Raw genomic sequence first — 12,813 nt, forward strand, 5'->3', positions numbered from 1 at the left:
TACAAGCCCATTTCAGCTGACACTTAGTATTCAAAATTACACAAAGAAGTAACACTAATGCTGACGAATTTTATTTCACATACGGTGGCAAATCGCTGAAATGCTCTACTGCAGAGGGCTGCGAAGACTAGATTACTGGAAAACTGGCACAGAAAATGGTTTGAGGCTTGGAGAAGTTCAGCCACGATCGTATGTAATGGCAAAGCAGGCTTCAGGGGCTGATGGCCTTTTCATCTTCTGTTGAAATGGGAACGATGCACAACAAAGCACTTGGCTGGCATTTAATAGAACACCTCTGCAATTTCCAAGATAATAGCTTGTCAAAATGAAAATGACTGGAACCTTCTATTAAAATTGAACATTCACTCAGTACACAGGTGGTCCCTGGGTTAAGAATGCCTCAACTATTGACAACTATACAAAAGAAAAATGAGCTCCTGTAATATTGTTAAATTAAGAAGTCTGGTTACACACATCTGTTCCTATGAGTGGTAGAGCTGGTTTCCTCTCTCCCTCTCGTTTTAGTAACCATTTTTTCTTATCAGTCTTAATTGTTTTTGATGTAATTCATCATATTATTGATGTACGGCTACCAGATGAAGTGATTTTTATGCCTTTTTTTAACTTATAGACAAAATCATTTCAAAATAATGGAACCAATTCATTACCTTGGATGGCATTAGATGTTATCTGGAAAGCTGTGCTTAAAGGTTAAAAATAACGGAAGGCACTATGGCACAGTTAGTAGACTGTCCACCTCACAGCTCCTACAGCCCGAGTTCAATCCAGGTCTCTGTGGGTTTCCTGCTAAACTTTATTGATGCGCAGGTTGGTGTGTTAACTGGCCACTGTAAATTTTCCCTAATGTGTAGGTGAATGGTAGGATCCGAGGAAAATTGGTGGAAGTATAAAGAGAATAAATGTTATTCAAGTATCTGAGTACTTGATGGTCGACGTATTGAGGGCCTGTGATCTCTCCCCATGATTCCGCGTCACGATTACTCATCATACAATTGTTCACCAGTTCTAACTTTGCGCTCACCTGTGGCTCCAAAGAAATAACTGGAGACCAACATGGAGTCAAGATGGAAAGACATACATTCTAATAATTTGATTTAAGTTATTTTTATTTCCTATTTCTGATCAACAACTCTTTTGTATAATTAACCAGACCAATCGTTCTACAACAGTTGATTCACTCACATGAATCATTTCACCCAGGAAGTATTACAACCCAATAAAATTAGAGCCACCTTCCACTGTTGGAGCTTACATGAATAATCTTTGGAACCAGAAATAACCACAAATATATAAATACTGTTTCAATAGAAAATGTCTTTTGTGCATACTGCCTAAATAAGTCAGTACAAGTGCAGGAGAGGGATCTGGAGGGAACTAACCTGACTTAGGAGTGACAGCTCCTGCTGTCGTCTCAAACATCCTTATAGATGGGATACATATTGTCACTATTGTTGGCATTCCATGATTTCAAAATCACTATTGCAATTCAAGTTCAACAAGTCAACCACACATCCCATTTCTTTTGTCCTTACCTCCTTCAAATTGATACTTGATCCCAGTAGGAGTCCAGCTGTTTCATTGGACATGGACATGTTGTGTGTCAAGAAGTGTTGAAGTTCAGCCCGGTCCTTCACAACTGATCCAAGGGTGAATCCTAAAAGTAATGAGAATCATAAATGAAACAATTTAAACTCTGAATGCTGCTACATAATCAAAATTTTAAAAACATTGTTTATAACCAAGGCATACTAAGCAGTGCAGTGCTTTCTCATCTGATAAACAGCACCTACAACTGTGCAAAAATCTTTCAATGCTACCCTTTCAATAGTAAGATTCTGACCATCTAACTCGGTGGGGGGGGGGGGTGTTTGCTATCAGTGAGGAAAATGAGTATTGTATCACAAGAACATTTGTCAAGATTACTTTCTCATACTCCATGTTGCACAGCTTATAGTATTCCTTGGACATAAACCCTGGTGAATTTTAAAAAGGCTAGCGGTTAGACAAACAGCATCAGTGGAACGCTATCTGATTCTTGCTATATATTCAAGGTGGTAAAACATGATCTACCATCAAATATTAAATGGTTTACAAAGAACAGACTTGTGAAGATACACACAGAAAGCTGAAACAATGGCTGGGATGAAATTTTAATTGTACAACTTGCCCTGGGAGGCCTAAATAACAGTGTGATCTCCTAAAGAAATCTGAGGACTCGATGCTTCAAATCACTTATTATGCACAATAACTCAGGGAATAATTGGATGTTCCTGCTAAAGACTGGCAGTCAGGCCAATCCTCCTTCCAAGCTTACAACTCAAGTAGCATGATCTTCCGTGATTGAAGATTACAGTAAATAATTGCAGAAATAATCTGGAAATTATGATATATTTAAGTATGGCTTCCCTGTCTCCATCATCCTGCTTCACTAAATGATTATCGCACCAAGCTATAAGAGACACTTGAGATGAACTGACATGGTAAATGTGACAAGGCAATTTCTGACTTGAAGAATCAGAAACTAAGAAAATCAGCCCTTTAGGATTAAGATGAAGGGAAATTTCTTAATCCGCTTCAGTGCTTGTAAATCTTTGGAATTTTCCTCAGAGGATTGAGGATGTTCAATACTTGTTATATTCAAAACTGAGGCTAATAAAGAATTCAGATTAAGTGGGGATACGATAGATCAGGGAACAGAAGCCAGATCAACTGTGATCTTGTGGAACAATGGACAAGCTTGAGACATCAGAAGGCTTAATCCTGGTTCTTATACTTTTGCTCAAAGCTTGACTTCTAAGCAATAACAGCACCAATCTCCCATCTGATCAGCTTTCTCTTTAATCATCACAGCAACAAGATGGAGCAATAACACATCCAATAACTTAATACGGTCAGAAGCATGTGAACACTGTTGTGTGATTATCCAATGAATTTCCTGAACTTCCAGGAGCATCAGATTCAAGAAACACATCCGAGAATTACAACAAAAATGGCATGCAACCTCAGAAAAGTTTCAAAACTATGTTAACTTCAATTTCTTTTATGAACATTTAATATCACTTAAAGAATAATATCTTATTAATAGAGTGTAGAGCAAATTCAGCACACTGGACACACTGGTAGGTTTCAGAGAAGAATATTAAGGCAGATTCCTATAACTGGGTGATGTATATGCCAAGCACCTCTAATCACCTCCAGTTGAAAATTGGATAAAGTTAATGAGATTGCATAAGTGCAATATATGAATTATGATATACATTTATCCCACTCAGCAGATGACAAATTTCTACTACAATGTATTTCATTGTCTTTTAAGAAAGACAATATTTCTTCTAAAGAAATAGGGTGGATCTTGTCTGACCAACCTGACTGAATTCTTTGGGGAGGTAACAAAAAGTATTGACGATGGCAGTGCTGTACATGTGGTTACATGGACTTCAGTCAGAACCTCCACAAGGTCCTGCATGGGAGGCATGCCCAAAAAGACAGGGCCCATGGTATCCAGCTTAGCAATAGGATACAGAGAGCAAGAGTAAAGGGATGTTTTCATGATTGGATGACTGTAACCACTGGTGCTCCATAGAGATTGCTGCTGAATCTTTGATGTTTACAATATAAGGGAATGACTTGGATATTCCTATCCAAGAGGAATAATGAGCAAGCTCACAGATGATGAAGACTGATGGAATTTGATGACAGTGTAAAGAGTGGTTTAAGCTAAGGGATGACATTGATGTATTTCTGAATGGGCTGAGAAGTGGTAGGTAGAGTCTAAACTTGATAAATGTGAGGTATGCGTTTTCGGGCAAGGACATACACCATGAATGGTAAAATCCAAGGGAGTATTGAGGAACAGAAGGATCTTGGCATACGAGGGTCACTGGGTCAAGATCATGGAATTCTCTCCCTTACAGCACTATGGGTATACCTGTACCTCACAGACTACAGCAGTTCAAGGAAGCAACTCATCACTACCTTCTCATGGACAACTAGGGACAGACAAAAAATGTGGCTTAGCTGGCAACATCCACATACTGTAAAAGAATAAAAAAAAGACTAAAGATCACCAAAGGCAGCATTAAACAGGGCATAGAATACAAGAGTAGGTAAGTTATGCTCCAACTTTATAAAGCATTGTCAGCTGGGGAACTGAACTACAGACAAAATATAATGACACCAAAATGGGTGCTGAGGAGATTTACTAGGCTATTGCCTCGGATAGAATATTTCCATTATAAGTAGAAACTGGAAGAGTTAGGTCTGATTTCTCTTGAGCTGAGGAGGTTAAAAGGGGAGCTGATTGAGATCTTTAAAATTCTGAGGGGTAGAGATAAAGTAAACTGCAATAAACAACGCTCTCTATTAAAGACTAATAGAACTGGGAATACATAGATTTAGCAGAAGGGATAGGAGATTTAGAGGTAGCAGAAGGGGTCGTTTTTCATCCAGAGAGTGGCGAGGACCTGTAATGTGGTGCCAGAGAAAGTGATGGAAGCAAAATCACTGATAGCATTCAATAAAGTTCTCGCTGAGCACTTAAACTGCCTAGGCATAGAGAGATATGGAACAAGTGCTGGAAGATTGGATTAATAAGGAAGAGTGTCCAATGCTCAGCATGGACATTGTGGGGCTATTCTCATGTCGTATAATTACTAAACTAGCTAGGAGGTTTGAGAATCCAGGAATCAAACCATTTCTGAAATTCATCTCTAAAATTATCAATCAGTTTAGTTCTGTAAATTCTGATCACATGAAACATAAACTGTGGCAATACTATTATTTTAAGTCTGTTTTTTCAGAATACAACATATGTCCCTGAGGGGATGGATATGCAAAAATAAATCAACATGGATTATGCTAGCAATTATTGCTTAAAAGTACTGGCAAATTGCAAATTTGCTCTTCTGCAAGTTAAAATTCCTTTTGCCAATCTGTACTCAGAATTTAATTGTCGGTTTATGTCCCTATTGCCACTTTCCAAGGGATAGGCTCTAACGATGAGTTTCATACCGTAAGTGTGGTTGAAGTGGTTCTCCACTGAGCTTGGGTCATTATTCATTGATTCCAGATGACGCCGAAGTGATTCCAGCTCTTCTTCAAGACCTGGGCGATCAGGGTCAAACAGATTGCTCTCTTCCACCACTTCATTGATTCTCTCGAGTAACTGTGTGACTCTTCAAAGAAACAGCAGCCACAGTAAGTACACACATATATAAAGTATATATATCCTTATATGAAAAACCAGTACCAAAGTGTAGTACTTTCCCTCCTTGCCTTACCCTAATATAGCAATGCCAACTTTAATGTCTCTAAGAGTTGATTCCTGCAAATTCTTTAAAGGATCTTGTTTCTTCACGCAAAACAAAATAAAATTCAACTCATTTCATGACAGAATGCATGGCATCTATTGATTCAATACATTTTCAAAATAGACTTGAGGTCATTAACACAGAAAACGGTGTTAAAAAGTCAAATCTATTTAGGTGCCCTGCAACTGTGTATCAGAGCACCAGTATACCAAGACACAATATTTTTAAAGCTAGAAAGAAAGACGAGGTGTAAAGGCATGTGTAAACAGGAAAAAAAAGGAATAAGTAGATAAATTTGCTTTGTCAACATGGATTATGCTCGATCTTTTTTTGGTGATTGCTATTGCTCATCGTAAGGCGTATCTTGGGCATCTGAAACCTTCCAGGTTCTTTTTTACGAGGTTGAGTTGCTAACTCGACTCTCAACCCAGGCACGGATGGAGAGTGTGCAAGGGAGCTGGCCAGGTTCGAACTATGGACCTCTTGCTCCGAAGTCCAGCTCTGACACCACTACACCACCAGCCAGTTAATGACTTGAAGCAGTAAATCTAGAATAAGAACGTTAAATGTTATGAAATGGAACCAGGTAAGTAAACCCATTGATGTGATATAGCTCCAGGGCTTCATTGACTCAGATAATGAGAGCTGGCAGACAGTTCAACCGTGCAAAGCATTTCCACTAGAACTAATCCTATTCTACCTGACAAACACAAACGTACACACTCACACACACACTTTTCAGGCCTATGTAAGCAGGAATGCAAATGCAGTTCCAACATTGACCAGTGCATAAAACTCCAGAGTTCAATCAATCTAAATTCTACTCCAAGCTGGACAACTGGTAATACATCTTTCCCCATCTCAGGAGTTTCCAATTTAGTTATGCACCAATGACACACCATCAGCATAGACCTGATACTGAGTATGTACATGCGTAAGATGCCAGTGGAACCTTCGCCGAGTGAGCTCCCCACACTCTGCTGTTGGGTTGTTAACCTCATGACCAGTGGTGGTTACAATAAGAAAAGCTTACTAAATGAAGAAATAATCCACTTCAAAATGAGACACTGGCTCTGTTAACGCAATTGTATCAACATTCTACGAATACTGAAGCAAGAATTTTTACAGCCTTTCAGCTGGACTTACGTGGAGTTGGAATATTGCAGGAATCCAAATTCATCCCTCTGGCCATCGGGACACAGAGACTGCATCACGGGGAGTATCCCGGCAGATGTCAGCGGCGCAGCTGTGTAGAATGCTGAAGGGAAGCAGTACAAAACAGACAGGAGCGAGGGAAACAAGAAGAGGAAAGGGTACAGTTCAAAGAGCAGTTAAAGCGATAGCAGAGTAAGATTTTCTTCATGCAAGTAATAAAACCCACTAGAGACCAACGAATTACAGGTCAGAGGTCAAAAGGTAATCATTTGTCTTCATTACATTAGGTTTTTTTGGGTGTGCAGTTTTTAAACAAACAAGGAACAAAATTCTGGTCGCTGGAAACCAAGACTTTGGGAAATAGAGAATAATCAGAAATCCTTGGTCTGGTAGTTGCTGCTGTAAACTGATTAGTTTTGCCCAATAAGGCACACACCGATGATTTTCCAAGTCAACCCCTCCTTTGAAACTAATTGGGAATAAATCATTGATTTTGGTGTGTTAATATTCAACAACTGTTTCACATCACCGATGATAGGAAACTATAGTAAGGGGACATATTTCTACCCATTGCAATAGGCATAGCTCTCCAGTTCAGGGGTCCCCAACCTGGGGTCCACGGACCCCTTTGTTCATAGAACTGGTCCATGGCATAAAAAAGTTTGGGAACCCCTGCTATAGTTGCTTTATAATAGGTGCAGACTGCCACAGGTTAAGGACCCAGATCCTCCTACATCTCAGATCAGTAGGGATTATAGTGCAACAATGTCACCTATCCATCTATAGTGGGCACTCAATAATTTTCTGGAAACATATAGTCCATAAAGTTTTCAACACTCCTTTTAGTGTAAAATTAAAATGTTCTCACCAGGAACTAATCCTTTCAATGTGAAGCATTTATTAGCATCAGAACTGCATCTGAGAGACTTGAATCAAAGAACAAAAGAACTTTCTTTCTAATCCAAACCCTGAGTTGATAATGAGTTAGATTTTGTTTCTGTTTTAAATATTGTTAAGTGCATAGCTGAAAAAGAGGCTGATGACTCTTGCTTTGATAGAGGGTAAAGAGAAATACGAACATCTGCGATGACAGAGTTCACAACTTTCTTGTTTTATATAGTTGGACAATGGTCTGAAAGTCTAATGGAAAAAAAGAATTAAGTTCCTTCATCTTGGAAAGTCTTTCTCAGCTTCAGTCTAGGTCAGACTTGGCACTGGTAGTGGATTTGCTCTGGAAAAAAAAATGTCAATGTGAAAACCTCACATCAACACCAATATTGGAATTATCAGTCTAATGCTGGAGAATTAAAAGATCAAGGCCTACAAGAGACACTATCAAAATGCAAGATATTTTTCTCTTTGAATGCAGCACCTTGGGAGGATCTATCTTGGGCCCAACATAGTGGTACAGCTGCAAAGAAGACATGACACCAGCTATATTTCAGTAGGAGTCTGAGGAGATTTGGTATGTCACTAAAGGCATGCACAAATTTCTACAGATGTACCATGGAGGAGCACTTTAACGCCATAAACAAGAGAAAATCTGCAGATGCTGGAAATCAAAGTAATGCACACAAAATGCTGGAGGAACTCTGCAGGCTGGGCAGCATCTATGGAAAAGTGTAAGCAGTCGATGAAGGATTTTGGCACGAAATGTCGACTGTTTACTCTTTTCCATAGATACTATATAGCCTTTTGAGTTCCTCCAGCAATTTTCTGTGCATTATTAGAGGATTCTAAAGGGCTGCATCACTGTCTGGCATGGTGGGGGGGGGGGGGTGCTGAAGGGTGGGGACTATTACACAGATTGAAATAAGCCGCAGAGAGTTGTAAACTTAGTCAGCTCCATCATGGCTCTAGCCTCCCCAGTGTCAAGACCATCTTCAAGGAATGATGCCTCAAAAAGTTGGCATCCATCACTAAGGCCCCCCATCACCCAGGTCATGCCATCACCACCAGGAAGAAGGCAGAGGAGCCTGAAGGCACAAAAGCAATGATTCAGGAACAGCTTCTCCCCCTCTGCATTTGATTTCTGAATGGATACTGAAGCAATGTACACTGCCTCACTACTTAAACTTTTATTTTGCACTACTTATTTAACTATTTTATATATAAAATATATAAAGTAATCAAATTAAGTAGTGCAAAATTACTTAGAGCAATTCAGGTTTTTTTCTCTATTATTGTACTGCTGCCACAAAGACAATAAATTTCATGACATACGCAAGTGCTATTTAACCTGATTCTGAACCATCATTAACCCAACTGGTGAAGGATTGATGTACAATGGGACAAAAACTGTACGCTTTCCACCACATTAAAAAGACATTGCAGGACCTTTTAAAAGTATATTCAAGGATGCTTAGGGCTGGAGCTAGAGGTGACTGTTTCAGCCCCCAATGTAAAAATAATGAGATTTGAGCCGATATGGACTTCCCACAACATATTGCCTTGCCATTGTGTCAAAAAAATGGCAGAAGATACAAAGCTATGACCTGGAGATGTCATCTTTCTTGGGAAACCTAAAAACAATGGTGAGAAATCAAACATCCCATTTCACTCAGAGAAATGGACAGAAGTAAATAAGACCAAATATGATCTGATTGACACACTTAGTAATTGAAGATTTAATCTGTTCTATTATCACCTGCTCAGATCAACATCACTAAATAGTTACAAATCAACTGGCTTTTTTGTAAAAATACTCAAGGATCTCTGATCAAGGAAGTGATTGGTTGTTTGTTTCACTGACCTTTACATTGCTGCTAATTTCACCAAATTATGCTTTTGACCTCATCACTGAAAAAGTTTGAAACATTACACATATGCCATAATTCTCTTCATATTTTCATGTCCATTAGTAAGAATAATTTAAGCACCTCTCAGCTTTTAGAACATGGAGAATTAAATGGAAGAGATATTGATTGAAAATTAGTGCATTTGCAAATCGTTGATTAACTACATCCCATAAGCACTACATCCCAGCATCTTGACACACACAGAGACACACTCTCAGAGAAATAAGAGGGAGTACAGTAACACAGAAAACTTTATAAATGTAAGAAACTCTTACACGTGTCCCTGCCATTCAAAATTGCTGTGTTTAATTTAGTACTAAGTGTAGTATATTCAGACATTGTGATGGCTTTCAGACCAAGAAAGAGCAAGAAATATGGAAGGGATCTGGGCGCTATTGATCGATTTCCTCCTTATCAAGAGGGAGAGTATACAACGCTGTTGGAAGAAAAATTATGCAGGCAAGTTTTTTTATACTAACCAAACCATCATAATTGCATTTTCATGATATTTGTTTTGCTCATAAATCAGATTGCATCTTTCAACAAAAGGGCCAAATAATTATTTCTTCATTTGACTAAAGATCATTCATCAGAAACCAGAGAAATTGTTTCATTTGGCTGGGAAGATTGGAGAGCCAACAGGCCTTGAAGATCATGTCAGGCTGAACTTAAGAACTTCTACCAACTTTGACAAATTTGCCAGATGAGATCCAGTCAGTTTAGACCTGACAGAAGTTCAACAACTCTGCTAGCACAAGTTTTGTTGGCAAACATTGCCGGCAATTGCAATGAAGTCCAATGCAATGATTCATCGTACTGGGATTCACCAGCTGGTGAACTCAGTTTTCGGATGCTGATTGGGTGAAGAATTCAATCAGCATCCAATTACATTGATTTCAATAGAGAATTTAAAGCTGCTGCTCATTCAGAAAAAAAAGATCACAGAAAAGCACTGTTTATCCAGCATTCTTGGAACTCCGGTGTGCCGGACTAACAGATTTTCTGGACTACTGGATGTAATTGCCAATTACTATTAACTCCCTTTTATAAGTGATAGGCAGTAAAATTATAATTTTTTTCAGAGGACATGTACATTTACACAAAATCATGCGAGTATCAAAGGAACTGGGAACTTGGGGTGAGAAAGGGAGAATGGTACCAAGGCCCCCACATGTAAAACAAAGCATGGAAAACAGTACTTAGTGAGACAGATGCTGAACCATCAAGATCTTCAAAGTCTGATTATTAGAATTTTAATAAAGGTAAGCATGTTCCATTTCAAAGAGTTTTTGGTTTTATGTTTTCAATTTCTGCAAAGTGAATACATGCTTTTTATGTCATGAAATAATCATATGGCATTGTCAGTTCAGTTCCTTTAAATGTTTCTGCTTTTCAGAAATTAGATTTTACATTCTTGACCACTTCAACAGACAAGGTAAAGCTTCACTGGTTTTCTTAGTTATCAATGATGCTCTAGGGTGGAGATTGTTCAGTAAACTGCTGGAAACCATTTTATTGCCCACGCCTGCTGGTGGAGACCCAGATGCTTCAGGCCAGCAAGAATTAGGAACATTTTAGCTTGAAGTAACTATGTGTCTGCAAGACTCAGCCACTTATATTAAATGGAAAAGACACAAGTTTCAGGCAATTTATAATTCTTGATTTAATTCTATCTAATTATTGCGCTTCCATTGATTTCTGAGTATTTGTGATTTTAATTCTTCAAATAATTCTAAAATTAGGAAAGAATACATTAGTTTAATAGGTATGGATTAATTTTGTGAATAGAACACAAACACTAGGTATATAATAGCCTGTATAGCCTTGGGTATGACTTAATTAACTGTCAAAATAGTACTTCCTGAGAGTTGCCTTCAAGGCCCAAGTTTCTGCTGGATTTGAAGATAGTTATGCAGGATTTGCAGGTAACTTGTTGCCGCAAGGAAATCCTTGGTCCTTACTGTGTTAATTTGAAACCGTGGATTGTAGCCTTTGACACCATACTCACCATATAAAGAACCAAAGCCATATACCATGAAATGTTGTGGTGCAATTGGTGAAAATCAAGTTTAGTTAAGCTTTGCACAGTCCAGTTTGGTCTGAAGTAAAGTTACACTCAGGAATAAATCCACAATGGCTGAATATACTCACATAATCTTCATGTAAACTTATGAAGGTTATGATGCTTGGGACTGGTGAAAATTTTTCCTTATCTGCAACATTTACTACCTCTTAAGATAACCCAACAGGTTCAATCAGACATCTTTCTGAGTAAAATGTGAGAGGTGAATGAAGTACCTATCAGTAAGCAAAGGCAAGTTGCCAAGTTAAATTTCTGCCTCTTGTGGCCAAATAAAGTGGCAAACAAGTGGCCTCAATACCAACCAACAGCTTCAGGTTATTATTTGTAACCCTTTGGCCGTAACTCTTGAGTTGCAGGTCATTCAGTGCAGCAACATTAATTTGCACTTAAAAAGTCTATTATATACTTTTACAAATCATATAAATTTAGTTGATTCTCATATTTATTTGTCTTCTTGCTTCCCGAATGACTCAGGAATATCTCAGGAAAGTGTTGTCCATCATCAAGGGCCCCAATATCCTGGTCATGCCCTCTTCCTGATGCTACCTTCTTGCAGGAGGTGCAGGAACCTTAAGACTCACACCTCAACAATAGCTTCTTCCCCACTGCTATCAGATTCTTGAACTAACCAGTAAAGCCCCAATTTTAACTCAGACTGTATTTCACTCAACCTAGATTACTGTTGTTACATACACAAAATGCCAGAGGAACAAGCTGCAGGTCAGTCAGCATCTATGGAAATGAATAAACAGTCTACATTTCAGACCGAAACACCAGAAAGGGAGGTGGAAGACAGCAAAATAAAAAATAAAAAATGAGGGAAGGAGATTAGCTAGAAGTTGCTATGTGAAGTCAGGTGGGTGGGAAAGGTTAAGGGCTGAAGAAGGAGGAAATTGATATGAGTGGAGAGGGGATAGGATGGGGAAGAGTATAGGTATAGGGGATAGGTAGGTGAGAAGAGGTAAGAAGTCAGAATAGAGAATGGAAGACAGGGAAGGGTGAGGGAAAAAAATTACCAGAAGAAGAAATCAATGCTCATGCCATCAGGTTGGCAGCTATCTAGATGGAGAATCAGGTGTTGCTTCTCCACTCTGAGAGTGGCTGCATTGTGGCAAAAAAGGAGGTCATGGACTGACACGTCAGAAAGGGAATGGGGATAGGAATTAAAATGGTTGGCCACCGGGAAATCCGTCTTTTTGCAGATAGAGTGGAGGCGCTCAACAAAGCAGTCCCCCATCTATGTCAGGTCTCACCAATGTAGAAGGGACCACATTGCAAGCACTGGATACAATAGACAATCCCAACAGATTCAGGGATGAAGTGTTGGCTCACCTGGAAGGACTGTTTGGGACCCTGATTGGAGGTGAGTGAGGAGGTGAATGGGCAGGTATAGCATTTTTGTGGCTTGGAGGGATAAGTGTCAGTGGGAAGATGAGTAGGGAGGGAT

At 39.0% G+C, this 12,813-nt stretch overlaps 1 protein-coding gene across 3 annotated transcripts in view; it reads right to left on the reverse strand.

The window, feature by feature from the left end:
- The window catches only part of abca2 (ATP-binding cassette, sub-family A (ABC1), member 2), a 532,256-nt gene that overhangs the window by 311,902 nt on the left and 207,541 nt on the right, over nt 1–12,813 (reverse strand). For all 3 annotated transcript variants that reach the window (XM_059994306.1, XM_059994305.1, XM_059994307.1), the window contains 3 exons: nt 6,477–6,588; nt 5,032–5,195; nt 1,554–1,675 (listed from right to left, as the gene is read on the reverse strand). In XM_059994306.1, the coding sequence (XP_059850289.1) occupies nt 1,554–1,675; nt 5,032–5,195; nt 6,477–6,588 (398 nt within the window). The remainder of the gene's footprint in view (nt 1–1,553; nt 1,676–5,031; nt 5,196–6,476; nt 6,589–12,813) is intronic.

The sequence above is a fragment of the Hypanus sabinus genome, chromosome 18 (assembly GCF_030144855.1).
Source record: "Hypanus sabinus isolate sHypSab1 chromosome 18, sHypSab1.hap1, whole genome shotgun sequence".
Taxonomy (NCBI): domain Eukaryota; kingdom Metazoa; phylum Chordata; class Chondrichthyes; order Myliobatiformes; family Dasyatidae; genus Hypanus; species Hypanus sabinus.